At 42.9% G+C, this 16437-nt stretch overlaps 1 protein-coding gene across 19 annotated transcripts in view; it reads right to left on the minus strand.

Moving 5' to 3' along the window:
* The window catches only part of GIT2 (GIT ArfGAP 2), a 65527-nt gene that overhangs the window by 20707 nt on the left and 28383 nt on the right, over nt 1-16437 (minus strand). For 12 of the 19 annotated variants that reach the window (XM_055240084.2, XM_055240082.2, XM_063614442.1 and 9 more), the window contains exons 8-13: nt 15258-15303; nt 13289-13340; nt 9289-9361; nt 8954-9051; nt 7542-7653; nt 715-857 (exon numbers count right to left, since the gene is read on the minus strand). In XM_055240084.2, the coding sequence (XP_055096059.1) occupies nt 715-857; nt 7542-7653; nt 8954-9051; nt 9289-9361; nt 13289-13340; nt 15258-15303 (524 nt within the window). Of the gene's footprint in view, nt 1-714; nt 858-7541; nt 7654-8953; nt 9052-9288; nt 9362-13288; nt 13341-15117; nt 15124-15257; nt 15304-16437 lie in introns of all 19 variants that reach the window. The other 7 variants (XM_063614439.1, XM_063614443.1, XM_063614446.1 and 4 more) reach the window with 2 other exon arrangements.

A 16437-nucleotide genomic window follows, 5' to 3' on the forward strand; every position in this document is an offset into this window, starting at 1 on the left:
TCCTCGGGTGGCCTGCATCAGCTCCAGTATGGACCTCTCCCTCCACTCTCTAACCCACCAGAATAGTCCTCCCCAGACATGGCATCCTGGGCTCTGCATTGCCTGTGAGGCCCACGCTCTTCCGTCGGGCGTCATATCCCTCCTGCTGCAGCTTCGAGTCCCACCCTTTTTAGGCTGTCCCTATGCATGACCAGCTTCCCCTTAGATGGCCTGGTTTCAGTTCCTTTCTGACTCCTCCACATGCCCCAATCCCAAGCGTCCCTTGAGGCGCATCTTAAGAGCTGTCCTGTGACACAACCCCACCTGATACTCCCAGCCATAGGTTCTCGCTCTGCTCACTCCCTCAGCCTGTGTGTGCTTTGTATGACACACATCACTTTGTGCCTTCTCCTGCAGTTTTCTCTCTCCTAGGTAATGAGAGCCTCACAGGAAAGGGACGAAGCCTCATTCAGGAGAGTAATATCCGAAGTCACTCAGTAAACACTTGTCGAATGAATAAAACACACCAATTACTCCTCACAAGTTTTATAAAGTCTCAACTGCAGCAGGGCTATGATGCAGGGACAAGGACCCCTATTTTAAAACCATTTAACCTCGTTTCACCTTTGCTTGGCCTGAGCTAGTAACAAACCCAACCTCCTGCACAGCAGCTTTAGCAGGGCTAGCCCTCAGCTGATGCGTGCTTGCCCTTCCATGGGACACACGGCCTCTCACCTTCTGCCGGTTTGCTTTGCTTGCAGTGGTTTCCAAATCTGTGTCTTCGTCTGATGCCACGCTGTCATAGTCGGGCTGATCGTTGTCTTGACTCTCAACGCTGTGCTGGTTATTGATCGTTTTCAGTATGAGCTCCACATTATCTATCAATAAAAGCAAACAACTTTACTTCAGGCTTAAAACATTGCTTTTCTTCCAAAAAACTATAGAGAGGATTTTTTGGTTTAGCCATTCAAAAGACTCAAAGGGCTGAATGCTGTGCTCTTGCCTGTAATCCCAGCATTCTAGGAGGCCAAGGAGGAGAACTGCTTGAGGCCAGGAGTTTGAGACCTACCTAGGCAACATAATGAGACTCTATCCCTACAAAATAATTTAAAAATTATCCAGGCCTGGTGTCACATGCCTGTAGTCCCAGCTACTAGCTACTCAGGAGGCTAAGACAGGAGGATTGCTTGAGCCCAGGAGATTGAGGCTGTAGTGAACCATGACTGCACCACTGTACTCCAGCCTGGGCATCAGAGTGAGGCCCTGTCTCTAAGAGCAAAAACAAAGACAAAAACAAAATGAACAAGGACTGAAAGAAAATGACAGAAATGGCAATGTCATATTCACACCAATATAGAGATAACAGAAAAAGTTTTCAACCAGGTGGACAGCTACATAAGACTCCAGCATTCCTCTCATCTAACTGCCAAATATGGGCAAATTAAACAGATGGCTTAGGAGGGAACTGCTCAGATAAAGAAGGCAGGTTCCCAAGTTTCTAGAGATAGAGCCTAGCTCCAGGTCATGAAGATAAGGCTGTAGGTAATGGAAGATAAACTGTAATTCTATGAATACCTATAACATATTTACAAGGTAATGTCAATCAAAACAGAAAGCAAATTGTTAAACTGGAGCCAGAACCTAGGCACTCAAAGAATAGAAACATTGGGCTGGGCGCAGTGGCTTATGCCTATAATCCCAGCACTTTGGGAGGCCGAGGCGGGTGGATCACGAGGTCAGGAGATCAAAACCATCCTGGTTATTAACACGGTGAAACCCCATCTCTACTAAAAATACAAAAATTAGCTGGGTGTGGTGGCGGGCGCCTATAGTTCCAGCTACTCGGGAGGCTGAGGCAGGAGAATGGCAAGAACCCGCTTGCAGTGAGCCAAGATCATGCCACTGCACTCCAGCCTGGGTGACAGAGCGAGACTCCGTCTCAAAAAAAAAAATAGAAACATTGGCATTTAGTCAATTACCTGCATCTCAGTGAGAGAAAGAGATAAGAGGAGAATGAATCAAACAAATACACATGTGCATGTTACAGGGAGTGTCTATTCCATAGGGAGCAGGGATTATTCTACAGGATCTAATACACTTTGAGCAAAAGATTTCACAAACTACCCAAGTCTCTCTGATTTCTTTCGGGCAACTCAAACTCTAACTTCTAATATTGTTTCCCAGAGATGTTGAGGAAACAATGGATGGATGATATCTGGGTGATGAATTGTGGTTATTTAAAAGGACTAGGTCCTAGCCAGGCGCAGGGGCTCACATCTGTAATCCCAGCACTTTGGGAGGCTGAGGCAGATGGATCACTTGAGGTCACGAGTTCGAGACCAGCCTGGCCAACATGGCGAAACCCCTATCCCTACTAAAAATACAAAAATTAGCTGGGTGTGGTGGTGCACATCTGTAATCCCAGCTACTCGGGAGGCTGAGGCAGGAGAATCGCTTGAACCTAGAAGGTGGAGGTTGCAGTGAGCCGAGACTGCACCACTACACTTCAGCATGGATGACAGCGAGACTCTGTCTCAAAAAAAAAAAAAATAATAATAATAAATAAAAGGATAGGTCCTATTTTAACTGTTTAAATATTTTAAAACACATAAATATAATTACAGAATAGTCAATATATTCAATTTAGAAACTAATGAACAAGATAAAGTAATCACTTATAGCCATTGTTACATATTTACAATTTAGAAACTAATGAACAAGATAAAGTAATCACTTCTAGCCATTGTTATTTGTTGATCTATTTCTTTCTAGGTTTTTTTCTGAGCACTTATAGCCACACACAGTCAATTCTTGTTATGCTTGGTAGTTATGTTCTTTTTTTTTGAGACAGAGTCTCACTCTGTTGCCCAGGCTGGAGTGCAGTGGCGCAATCTCAGCTCACTGCAAACTCCGCCTCCCGGGTTCACGCCATTCTCCTACCTCAGCCTCCTGAGTAGCTGGGACTACAAGTGCCCGCCACCACACCCAGTTAATTTTTTTGTATTTTTTTAGTAGAGACGGGGTTTCACTGTGTTAGCCAGGAAGGTCTCCATCTCCTGACCTCGTGATCTGCCCGCCTCGGCCTCCCAAAGTGCTGGGATTACAGGCGTGAGCCACCGCACCCAGCCTCTTGGTAGTTATGTTCTAAAAAGTTGCTGTGAATTGGCCAATATTAGATCAGTGCTTCTGGGGTTATCAACCAATCAATATATAACCTTGTTCTATGTGTGTTTCTGTTTAAAGATACCTTATTTAATACATAGTATTGATTCATTAACATTGAACTCATGGCCAACAGCACTATAAATCATGCCTGAATGATGCTTATTTAACACACATTTCTCCGTAGGGCACATCACAGCCTTCTTGCACTTAGAAACACTAGACAGCACTTCAGGACTATGCTTGGGGGCCACTTTTTTTCTTTTTTTATTGAGACAGGGTCTCGCTATGTCACCCAGGCTGGAGTGCACTGGCATAATCATAGCTCACTATAGCTTCTAACTCTTGGGCTCAAGTGATCCTCCTGCCTCAGCCTCCTGAGTATGTAGCACTACAGACACATGCCAACACACCTAGATAATTTTTAAATTTTTTGGTAAAGATGGGGCCTTGCTATGTTGTTCAGGCGTGCACTTTTTTTTTTCTTTTTTGAGATGGAGTCTCACTCTGTCATCCAGGCTGGAGTGCAGTGGCGCGATCTCAGCTCACTGCAACCTCCGCCTCCTGGGTTCAAGTGATTCTCCTGCCTCAGCCTCCTGAGTAACTGGGATTACAGGCACGCGTCACCATGCCTGGCTAATTTTTCTTGTATTTTTAATAGAGACAGAGTTTCACCATGTTGGTCAGGCTGGTCTCGAACTCCTGACCTCATGATCGCCCCACCTCAGCCTCCCAAAGTGCTAGGATTACAGGCGTGAGCCACCACGTCTGGCCAAGGAGACGCTTTTGAGATAGGGTCACCCATGCTAGGGTGCAGACGTGATCATGGCTCACTGCAGCCTCAACCTCCTGGGCACTCAGTTGATCCTGGGCAGGAAGGGGCCATTTTAAAACAGTGAAATGACCAATGAAAAGCACACAAATATGACTAACACGGCACTAATTAGACCATAGACACTTGTCTATGAGTGCAGAAACAAGAAGTCAAGGAGTCTCCTCCCTGTTCAATCTCAGCTGGAAACATGTGCTTTTGGTGACTCAATTTTTTTCTCTGCTCTGTACATTTCTTAGAATGACCTTGAAAATGCTGTATTAATTTTGAGGTCACAAATTTTAACAAGTAGATGAATTTGTAAATATGGGATGTGCACATGAGGATCAATTGTGTATTTATATTTACATGTGGTATACTCACTTGTACACATATATTTACATAAATATGTTTTCCTTACAAAACTGGGGTTATACAAAACCTTTTAAAAACTTTATTATTTGGCCAGATATGGTGGCTCATGCCTGTAATCCCAGCACTTTGGGAAGCTGAGATGGGCAGATCGCATAAGGCTGGGAATTCGAGAATAGCCTGGCCAACATGGAGAAACCCCGTCTCTACTAAAAAATACAAAAATTAGCTGGGTGTAGTGGTGCACACCTGTAATCCCAGCTATGCAAGAGGCTGAGGCACAAGAATCACTTGAGCCTGGGTGGCAGAGGTTGCAGTGAGCCAAGATCGCGCCACTGCACTCCAGCCTGGGCGACAGAGTGAGACTCCTGTCTCAAAAAAAAAAAAAAAAAAAAAAAATCAAACTTTATTATTTCATCTAATTACTACTATAGTATAAATGTTTCTTCCCTCCAAATCTCATGTTGAAATGTGATCCTCAATGTTGGAGGGGAGGACTAAAGGGAGGTGTTTGGGTCATGGGGGTGGGTCCTTCATGAACAGATTAATGCCCTCCCTTTGTAGTGAGTTCTTGCTCTATTAGGACCTGGTTATTGAAAAGAGCCTGGCACCTCCCTCCTCGCTCTCTTGCTTCCTCTTTCACCGTGTGATCTCTGCACATGCAGCACCCCTTCACCTTCCATGAGTGGAAGCAGCCTGAGGCTCTCACCAGATGCCCAATCCTGTAGTCAGCAGAATCATTAGCCAAATAAACCTTTTTTCTTTACAAACTACCGAGTCTCAGGTATTCTTTTATAGCCACACAAAAGGGACTAAGACAATTACATATTCTTTTAAAAAAAGATAAGTATGAAAAAAAAAAGTATGTACTTTTTTTTTTTCTTTTTTTGAGACGGAGTCTTGCTCTGTCGCCCAGGCTGGAGTGCAGTGGCGCAATCTTGGCTCACTGCAAGCTCCACCTCCCGGGTTCATGCCATTCTCCTGCCTCAGCCTCCTGAGTAGCTGGGACCACAGGCGTCCGCCACCATGCCCGGCTAATTTTTTGTATTTTTAGTAGAGACAGGGTTTCACCATGTTAGCCAGGATGGTCTCGATCTCCTGAACTCGTGATCCACCTGCCTTGGCCTCCGAAAGTGCAGTATGTACTATTTTAAAATGTGACTAATTGTTCCTCTTTATTACTTAGTTGCTTCTAATGTTTGTGTTGTTCTACATAACATACATATAACATCTCTGATGATTTCCTTTCAGTTAACACCTAAGAATGGAATTATCAAATCAAAGAAGGTATTTTTTAAGACTTTGTTTTTTAAGTTAAAACAATTTTTTTTTTTTTTTTGAGACGGAGTATTGCTGTGTCGCCCAGGCTGGAGTGCAGTGGCGCAATCTCGGCTCACTGCAAGCTCTGCCTGCCAGGTTCACGCCATTCTCCTGCCTCAGCCTCCTGAGTAGCTGGGACTATAGGTGCCCACCACCACGCCTGGCTAATTTTTTGTAGTTTTAGTAGAGACGGGGTTTCACCGTGTTAGCCAGGATGGTCTCAATCTCCTGACCTTGTGATCTGCCCACCTCAGCCTCCCAAAGTGCTGGGATTACAGGCGTGAGCCACCGTGCCCGGCCATTTTTTTTTTTTGAGACAGAGTCTCACTCTGTTGCTCAGGTTAGAGGGCAGTGGTGTGATCTCGGCTCACTGCAACCTCTGTCTCCCAGGTTCACGCAATTCTCCTGCCTCAGTCTCCTGAGTAGCTGGGATTATAGGCACGTGCCACCACGCCCAGCTAATTTTTTTGTATTTTTAGTAGAGATGGGTTTCACCATGTTGCCCAGGCTGATCTCGAACTCCTGACCTCAAATGATCTGCCCGCCTCAGCCTCCCAAAGTGCTGGGATTACAGGCGTAAGGCACCACACCCAGGCCATTTTAAGACTTTAAACTTATCCAAAGACTCCTGTCACTGTGCCTTCACCAAAATTTAATAAACCTTTTCAGAACTTCCTTATTCCTGGTTGAACAGATAAAATCAAATTCCTGAACAGGCAAGAAGAACAAATGAGTTGTTGTCAGTTAATGATTACTGTCTTTGGGGAATGTGATATTGACTGAAAACTTAATTTTTATGGTACATATTTCTTTTGCTTAAATGATTTACAATGAAAAACGTCTAATTTCTATAATTAGAAAAAACCAATATGGATACAGTAATAGGGCTGGAGAGGAAGGACATTCCTAAGCATGCAGACATGACCTGGGCTACCGAACTAGACTCAACGGGGCACCTGTGAAACAGATGCTCAGAGCTCTCCTTATAATTGTATATCAGAGTAATTCTCACTGAAGACATTTAACGTTTATGGCAACAAATTTTAATTATGTTGAACTCAGTTTTGTAAGTAAGCAACAGCAGATATTATGCAGTTTCAATCAGGAACAGTTTTTCTTTTCCTTTTTTTTTTTTTTTTTTGAGACAGAGTCTTGCTCTGTCACTCAGGCTGGAGTGCAGTGGTGCAATCTCAGCTCACTGCAACCTCCGCCTCCCAGGTTCAAGTGATTCTCCTGCCTCAGCCTCCCGAGTAGCTGGGATTACAGGCATCTGCCACCAAGCCCTGCTAATTTCTGTATTTTTAGTAGAGATGGGGTTTCACCATGTTGGCAAGGCTGGTCTGGAACTCCTGACATCAGGTGATCCACCTGCCTTGGCCTCCCAAAGTGCTGGGATTACAGGTGTTAGCCACCGTGCCCGGCCAAGAAGAGTTTATTTTCTTATGTCCTTTAACAAGATCTAAGCCAGAGTTTTGGGTTAATTTCAGCATGCAATTTTACAGGGTAGGTAAGTGTCCCAAAACAAAACAGAAATCATATATAAGATAAATATGTGTAGCAGTTAGTAACTCTGAAGTATTGTTAATTCACCAGGGCTCAGACAGGTAAACTATTTATCACAATATACTACCAATAAAACTTATAGGGGTTGGGGCTAAGGGGAGGGAACCTAGAGGACAGGTCAATAGGTGCAGCAAACCACCATGGCACACGTATACCTATGTAAGAAGCCTGCACATTCTGCACATGTATCCCGGAACTTAAAGTAAAAAAACAAAAAACCAAAAACCTATTGAACTGTCATGTTGATGACAGCTTTAATTAGTTTATAACTTTAACACTTGAGTCAAATTTAGAGGGCCAAAAAATGCAAATGTTTGGAGGTTTGAGCAGTTACCTTTTGAACCCGAGAGAGAACTGCCCTGCTGTCTCCTCTTGGCATCACTGAGAATGTCAATGACCAGCGTGGCAAACTCATGGGCGTTGAACCGAGCTAACTTCTGTCTGCCCTAAAGGTGGGAAAATAATTGGAAATATTTCCCAGTGTAAAAATGTATACATAAATAGTCACATAAAACTAGTCAGACTATTGACAGACTTCTGCAAATACTTTCTTCTGACATGATCAAAGTACAATTAATCCCAGCCATAATCAAACCAAGTTAATGCTTATTTTCCATATGAACAGTTTAAAACCATTTATATAAGAGAATTTCATAATAAATGTTATGGCATTTCTCACATATGCATTGTTCTCACAATACAGGTCTATTTTGGTAAGCAAAAATAAAATCGTTCTACTAAATGCTTTTCTTCTATTAATGCTTCAGTTTGGAAGTAAACCCAGTAATAATATATTAATTTTGAGGAGAATTTTTAAATTTTAAGTTAAGGCCGGGCACAGTGGCTCATGCCTGTAATCCCAGAACCTTGGGAGGCTGAGGCAGGAGGATCACTTGAGGTCAGGACTTTGTACAAAAATTAGCCAGGCATGGTGGCGGGTGCCTGTAATCCTAGCTACTTGGGGAGGCTGAGGCGGGAGAATCGCTTGGGTCCAGGAGGTGGCGGTTGCAGTGAGCTAAGATGGCGCCACTGCACTCTAGCCTGGACAACAGAGCAAGACTCCGTCCCAAAAAAAAAAAAAAAATTTAAGTTAAACAAAATCATAGTCTAGATATACCCTGTCCTTATATATAGCTGCTAATTGTAAAGACTAAAACACCTTCCTAATTCATTCAACATTTCTCCTCTTGATGGATGTGTTAGCTGTTTTTAACGCTCTATTATATACAGCAGTGCTTTGATGAAAATCATGTGCATAAATCTATTTTTATTTTATTAGAGCATATTCTCAAATGAGAAATTCCCATGTAAAAGGATGTACTTAATTTTGAGGCTTCTGAAACTGGTAAACAAATTGCTTTTCTAACATCTACAGCAATTTAAAGTTCTACCTGTTGCAAGAGAAAGCTCAGCTTACCACATCCATACCAGTTTGGAGTATCCTTTATTATATATTTTATTAATTTGCACTAATTCTTTTAAGTTGCTTTCTTAGATTACTGACAAGGTTAAACATTTCTTCACATTTGTATTTCTTCTGTGAATTGTTTCATATTCTTTCCCAGTCATTTATTTATCGTCCATTGTTTTTCTTATCAATTTGGGGGTTGTGTGTGTGTGTATATGTATAAAGGATATTAAATTTTTAATCAATCAAAACATTTAGAATACTTGTCCTGGGAAAATGAAACATCATGACATCAGCCATTCCCCAACTACTATTCCTTTCCAAATTGAGCCACTTGCCTGGTTTCGTGTTGATGAGTACTCAGGATTGACCGGAAGAAAGGGGACGACCGTTGTCTCAGTTACCAGGGCGCTGTGGTTTTGCGTGGCAAGCCAGACTAGCCAGAGGAAAGAGCCAGAGACAAACCTCATCACACCTGTGTGCCACTGCTCCTGGGAGGCACAGCTCACGCACTACGAGGGGAAACACACTCTGAAGCCAACACACACAAAGGCAAACGTCGACACTCGCACCATCAGGACAGCAGAAATTGAACTAGTAAAACACTGAGCCTGGCAGCTTTTCACTGCCCACTGATAACAGAAGCTTATTAGACAAAGCTACGTCAAGTCACCTGCATCCGTCTCTCGCCTGTCAACTTCATCGTACACATCCATGGCAAGTTCTTCAAACAAATGATTACTTAGCTGAAAGTAAAAAATATCAGGAACACAAGGGACAACGATTAACACCAGGAGGACGAGAGGGAACTGCGACTTAGTCATCCTGTTATTGCCTACATCTTATCCAATGCCAGTGCTTGGTACATACCCACTGTTAAACAGACATAACATTTTCAAAATCGTACAGGGCCTCTAGAAATGTCTGCTAACCACAGCAATTTCACTACTTTATGACACAGACAGAGCTGCTGCTATTAAGGAGCTAAGAGGCATCTAAAGTGCATCATCTCAGAAGTAGGTTCCAGTTCTCTACTCTTCTTGTGATATCATCCTGTAAGCCTCCTTTTCTGCACTTAAAAGTGCTTATCAGTTCCCCAAAGTGTAAGGGATCCTATACCCTTGCAAAAACAGCCAGGCTCAGTGGTGCACACCTATAATCCCAGCACTTTGGGAGACTGAGGCAGGTGGATTGCTTAAGCCTAGGAGTTCGAGACCAGCCTGGGCAACATGGTGAAACCCCGCCTCTACAGAAAATACAAAAACTAGCTGGGCATGGTGGTGCATGCTTGTGGTGCCAACTACTCAGGAGGCTGAGGCAGGAGGATCACTTCAGCCCAGGAGATCAAGGCTGCAGTGAGCCAAGATCGTACCACTGCACTCCAGGCTGGGTGACAGAGTGAGACCCTATCTCAAAAAAGAAAAAACAAAAGCAAAAGACATGCTGTTTTGAGAGGATAAAATGTGCCCTTGCACAAAAACATGACCCAGACCTCAGCTGAGTTTCTTTGCTCTCTTTCTCAGTAGCAGTCCTACTGCTTCAGTCTCCAGAAGGAAGCTTCCTAACAAAGCACAGCCTAACTCTTCAGCACACAACAACCACCTCACAGCCTGCAGTGCCTCCCTGGGCACATGGAGGATAATTGAGGTCTTCCTGGCCCAGATGAGGTTAAGCCCCTTCTGGGGTGGCTCCGCCTCTCTCTGCACTTTCTGCCTCATGAAACACCTTGACATGTGGTAGTTGTGACTCTTAAACTGTCTGACATCTGCTTTGGGAGGGCAGATGCTGAATCTGTTATATTCCCTATTGGGCTCCTTACATCCACACATGGTACCTCACACTTTAAGAGGGGCCAGAAAAGAGGCACTGGCTGGCCAGAAAGGATTTAATGCAGCAACTTAAAATGCTGGCTACAGGCTGGATGTGGTGGCTCATGCCTATAATCCCAACACTTTGGGAGGCAGAGGCAGGAAGATCACTTGAGCCTGGGAGTTCAAGGCTGCAGTGAGCCATGATGGCACCACTGCACACCAGCCTGGGTGACGGAGTGAGACCTTGTCTCGAAAAAAAAAGAAAAAACAAGTGCTGGTTACAGAGCCCTCATAGGAATATGTTAAAATGGGTACAATATATTATTGAGTGAAAAAAAGCAGGTTATAAACGCCTATTATTATGATTAAGTTCGTTTTAAAAAAAGATATGCATATAAAATAAGAACTGAAAGAAATGTACCAAAATATTGAGCCTGACTCCATTAAGAGTATAGCAGTGAGGATGGTCCCCCTTCTCTATTTTCCAAATCTTCCCAAATGTGGTCGCACTATAATTAAAAATAAACCCAGAGAGCCTGTTGCTAGACAAGATGATGAAGGATTGGGAGCTTGACCTTGCTTCATAAATATCCAGTTTCTTCCTCCATGGAACTACAAGCTAATGTTATTATTACTAGCAACAACTACAATGGCCAACGCTGATTAAGGGCTTATATCCCAGGCACTGTGCTAACAGTATCATATTTCACTTATAACACCTCTATGAAAACAGGAACTACTATTGTCCCATTTTTAAGACAAGAAAACTGAGGCAGAGAAGATAGTAGCTTGCCTAAAGTCACAAAGCTAGTAAGTGACAGACCTGAGATCCAAGTTTACATCTTTGAAAACGCTAACATTTACTCATTCAAGGAATACATTAGCCTTTGTTATGTTTCTCTCAGCTCTTCATCAGAAGGGAGGGAAGGAAAAGAGAAAGGAAAGAAAGGATAAAGGGAGGAAGAGAAGGAGGACAGGAGGAAGATACTGGAGGATAAACACTGACCTGGCGCTGATAAGATGGTCACCTGTGAGAAGGAGACCACAGGGTGAGGGTCAACAAGTAACGGTGGCAGCCCACTCTGAGCAGTTCTGGTGGGCAGCCCCTGCAGGATCCTTATCTCCCTTTTCTACGAGAGGATGCCAAAGCACAGGGAGGCTAGGAAGCTTGGCAGGGCTGAGATATGTACTGACCAGTCTGACCCACAGCCGCAGCTCTTGAGAGCTATACTAGACTCTGTTCCAGGTCTTTACTTCATGCCTGCCACATGCTAGAGACATTACAGGCATAATCTCAGCTTTCATGCAGCTTCCAGTGAAGCAAATGTAGGATAGTCTAAGAAAATGTAGGTTTTTAATCTAGGTTTGAATTATTTATAATAAAATTTACTTACAGATTGTGAGTAATTAAAAGGAAAACACAATATTTAGTGCTATCTGACTCCAAAGCACCTTAGTTTGATCATCTTAGTTTACAACTTCCTTAAGGCAATAAAACACACAGACACACAAAACTGTAGATACAGAACACAGAGACACCAAACAAATTGCATAAAACACATTTATTTCATAATACAGTTAAATACTAGTAAGGATAAATTCATTTAATGTAATATTTAATACTGAGTATTATATGAAGTTTTAGTAAAGGGTCTTCTGTGAAAACGGAAATCAGGAGAAAGTCATAAATTAGGGAAGTTGCAATGTCAGAGTCAGGCTTTGGGAAAGCCGCTACCTACACTGGTCAGATTTCAGGTCCTTGAATGATCAGAGAGATGGAAGCTGGGAAAGGCAAACACTGTAGGCAAAGGAGGATTCCTGGAAGAGGACTTGAATGTGCAGCTCATGGCCTCATTGTATTTTTAGTAGAGATAGGGTTTCACCATCTTGGCCAGGCTGGTCTCGAACTCCTGACCTCGTGATCATGGCCTCAGAGCGTGTTAATCTAAAGACACACAGACAGACACACACACACACACACACAGACACACACACACACACACACACACACACACACGGAACCAGATGGGAAGCAGGGCAATCTCTGAAAGGTGAGAGTTGAATGATGCCCTTATGGGTTACAAAAAGAAGTTAAGAATCTTGGTTCTGATCCAAAGAGCAATGGGAACAGCTGAGGAGTATACTCTGGTGGTTAAAGTGGAGAGAAGTGCCCTGGTGAGGCTTCATGTGAGAGAACTAGACAAAGAGAAGTCAATCCCAGAGAAGTAGATTTCCCAGGGCCTTGAGGCCTGGGCCCTTAGGCCTTTCCTAAGGCTGAGGTGGGCAGTCTGGAAAAAAGACACAGGCTAAAGGGAGGTTGTGGCGCAGACCCGGCAAACTCTGAGCGTGCACGTGGGCCAAGACCACCAGCTTTTAACAGCAGAAATTTAAAAAGCACTGATGAATGGCATGGGATGGGAAAGAGGGTTACAGTATGGCTGGATCCAAATGGCAGCCAGTGAATCTATGGGACTCGCCACCATTTCAGCATCAGCATTTACCAGCTCTAGAATCCTACGTGGCTAAGTCACCCCAAGAACGCGTGCCCTACTTACTCATGACACTGAGAGGAACTAGGGAACTCTCCTGAGGAGAACAACTGCCTAATGCCAAAGGTGCCATCTGCAGTTTTTACATGACAGAGAAAAATGAGATTATCTGAAGCAGAATCAATGAATTGAATATACTGAACTTAATAGTCCTTGTCATCAGTGCTGTATACTCAATAGTCTGCTTCTAGTTTAACAAATAAAAGTATGAAATAAAGTCATCAGGCGCAATAGGTAACCTGCATTGAGAGTAGGTATCAGCAGGATGCACCAATTCTCATACTAGAGAAAACCAGTACAGAGAGATACTCACAGATTGAAGTTTCCTCTTAGCAGCTTTTGCCAATTCAGACAAATCCAGGCTGCTAAGAAAACATACAAAGCTAATAAGTACATAAATAAAGCCAGATTTGTGAACTCTGTAAAGTTTAAGACAACCAAGAGATAAAAATATTATTACAGTTCATGGACCATGTTAGAACCAAGCATTCTACAGCCCAATAGAGTCAGTGAGGAGCTCTAAACAGAACAATCTGGTGAAAGTAACTCCTTCTGAAATACCACAATCATGTAAGTGTTAAAGAGGAAAAAAAAATCGTCCACCAACTAAACGACAAAAACTATTGCCAGGTTATCTTCCAGGCCCTTATGTGAGGAGTCACAATTTTTGAAGTATTAAAAAAAAAGCATGATATAAGAAAATATGCCAGGCTTGATGGCTCACGCCTATAATCCCAGCACGTTGGGAGGCTGAGGTGGGAGGATCACAAGGTCAGGGTTTTTTTTTGTTTTTTTTTTTTGAGATGGAGTCTCACTCTGTCACCCAGGCTGGAGTGCAGTGGCGCAATCTCAGCTCACTGCAATCTCTGCCACCAGGGTTTAAGCAATTCTCCTGCCTCAGCCTCCAGAGTAGCTGGGATTACAGGCACACGCCACTGCGCCTGGCTAATTTTTGTATTTTTAGTAGAGATAGGGTTTCACCATCTTGGCCAGGCTGGTCTCGAACTCCTGACCTCGTGATCCACCCGCCTCGGCCTCCCAAAGTGCTGGGATTACAGGTGTGAGCCACTGCGCCCGGCGAGGTCAGGGGTTTGAGACCAGCCTGGCCAACATGGTGAAACCTCATCTCTACTAAAAATACAAAAATTAGCCGGGTGTGATGGCACGCACCCATAGTCCCAGAAACTCGGGAGGCGGAGGCAGGAGAATTGCTTGAACCTGGGAGTTGGAGGTTGCAGTAAGCCTAGACTGCACCATTGCACTCCAGTCTGGGCAACAGAGCAAGACTCTGTCTCAAAAAAAGAAGAAAAGAAAAGAAAAGAAAAGAAAAGAAAAGAAAAGAAAAGAAAAGAAAAGACAAGGCCAGATGTAGTTGCTCGTAGGGAGGCCAGGGCAGGTGGATTGCTTGAGTCCCGGAGTTTGCCACCAGCCTGGGTAACATAGCAAGACACTGTCTCTACCAAAGCAAAAAAAAAAAAAAAAAAAAAAAAAAAAAAAAAAAAACAAAAAACAAAAAGGGAAGATGTAAAAGATTGGGATGGCAAGATTGTATCTGGAATAGCAGTTAGTCATTTCATAAACTCTTGACAGTTTCTGTGCAAAGGTAACTTGCAAAACAAGGGTTTAAGGTTCATTCCTGTAGCAATGAACTCATCTGCTCTTATAGACCAGGGGTCAGCAAAATTATGGCCTTCTTTTTGTTCAGTTGAGCTAGGAATGGTTTTCACGTTTTAAAATATTTGGGGGCAAAAAGAAAAAACAATATTTCATAACGTGAAAACTATTTGAAATTCAAATTTCAGTGTCCAGAAATAAAATTTCACTGGAATAGACACACCCATTCATTTATAGTGTCCACAGATGCTTTCATCTACAACAGTAGAGTTAAGCTGTTGCAAAAGTGGCCATATTACCCACAAATCTAAAATATTTATTATTTGGCCCTTTAGAAGAAAAGTTTGCCAACCCCTGTCATAGATAATGTAATCTCCTATAATACAGAAGTATTCTGTAAATAAATAAATACAAAATACTGTCACAACTGGCTAAAACAGTGACAATATCACTGGTTCCAATTTTCCTATTAGTAAAATTGCTACTTGTGCTCTTTGAAACTTAAGTTGTATATAGTGGTTTACTTACAGCCGTCTTATTTCCAAATGGTATAGCCATAAAAGAGAAAAATGTATGGGCTTTGTTAAACACAAAATATGATATACTTAAACATAATACAACCAAGGAAATATTAGCGATAGACAAAACTGGTATTTCAATGACCTTACCTGTCTGCCATTTGAGGTATTATAAAGTGCTGTCCATTTTTGTGATCTGAAACAGAAACCAAGTCAAAGTTTTGTTCATAGAAATGTTGATAAGATCTGTAAAGGAACATCACCATTATTTCCTCAAACTAAGTTTTGCGATTAGTATTTGTGCATAATGACGACTCATGTTGCTAGACTGGCTAAAAATTCCTGAAGACCCAGCCAGTAGCAAGGCTCATAGCCTTGTTTTTTTCTGGTACAAAGGTCCAGGCATCATTTAACAGAAACCTGTGCTCACCCCAATCGTTATGATTAGTTTGCCCTCAGTGTAACTGACGATCTTTGGCCATGGAAAGTGTGCTGAGGGAGCTGAATCAGCTCACAGCAGGCATCCATCAGCCCACGGTGTGGGACAGTGGATGAGCTCTAGGCCTTGCTCAAATGAATCTATTAGTATAAAACAGTCAGGGCTGGGGCAGGTGGCCTTTGCAGATCCAGACAGGGACTCCATCTGCAAGGAAGCTTACTGACTCAGCCCTAATCTAGCTCCTGGAGGACACTGATCCATGTGCCAATGAATAACGCCACTATCAGCACTCCTATGTAGGTTTTTCTTTAACATAAATCTATCTTTCTTCTGGGTAAAGACCCAGGAGTAGAAATGCTGGGTTATATGGTAAATGTATGTTTAACTTGGTAAGAAACTGCCAGACTTTTTCCCTTGAGTAGCGCTATCACTTTGTTTTCCAAACAGCAATGTGTAAGAGTTATAGTTGCTTCCTGTCTTTCCCAGCACCTGTACTTTCAGTTTTTGTTTTGTTTTTAAAAGTTCAATCATTCTGATAGCTATGCTGTGGCATCTCATTGTGCTAATGACTAATCATGCCGCGCTTGTCTTCGTGTGATTTTTTTTTGCCATCCCATATCTTGTCTTTGCCCAGTTTTTGTGTTGTTTTCTTACTGTTGAGTTTTAATTTTAATTAATTAATTAATTAATTTGAGACAGAGTTTCACTCTTGTTGCCCAGGCTGGAGTGCAATGGCGCGATCTCGGCTCACTGCAACCTCCGCCTCCTGGGTTCAAGCGATTCTTCTGCCTCAGCTTCCTGAGTAGCTGGGATTACAGGTATGCGCCACCACACCCGACTAATTTTGTTTTTTCAGTAGAGATGGGGTTTCTCCATGTTGGTCAGGCTGGT

The sequence above is a fragment of the Symphalangus syndactylus genome, chromosome 13 (genome assembly GCF_028878055.3).
Source record: "Symphalangus syndactylus isolate Jambi chromosome 13, NHGRI_mSymSyn1-v2.1_pri, whole genome shotgun sequence".
Classification (NCBI taxonomy): Eukaryota; Metazoa; Chordata; class Mammalia; order Primates; family Hylobatidae; genus Symphalangus; species Symphalangus syndactylus.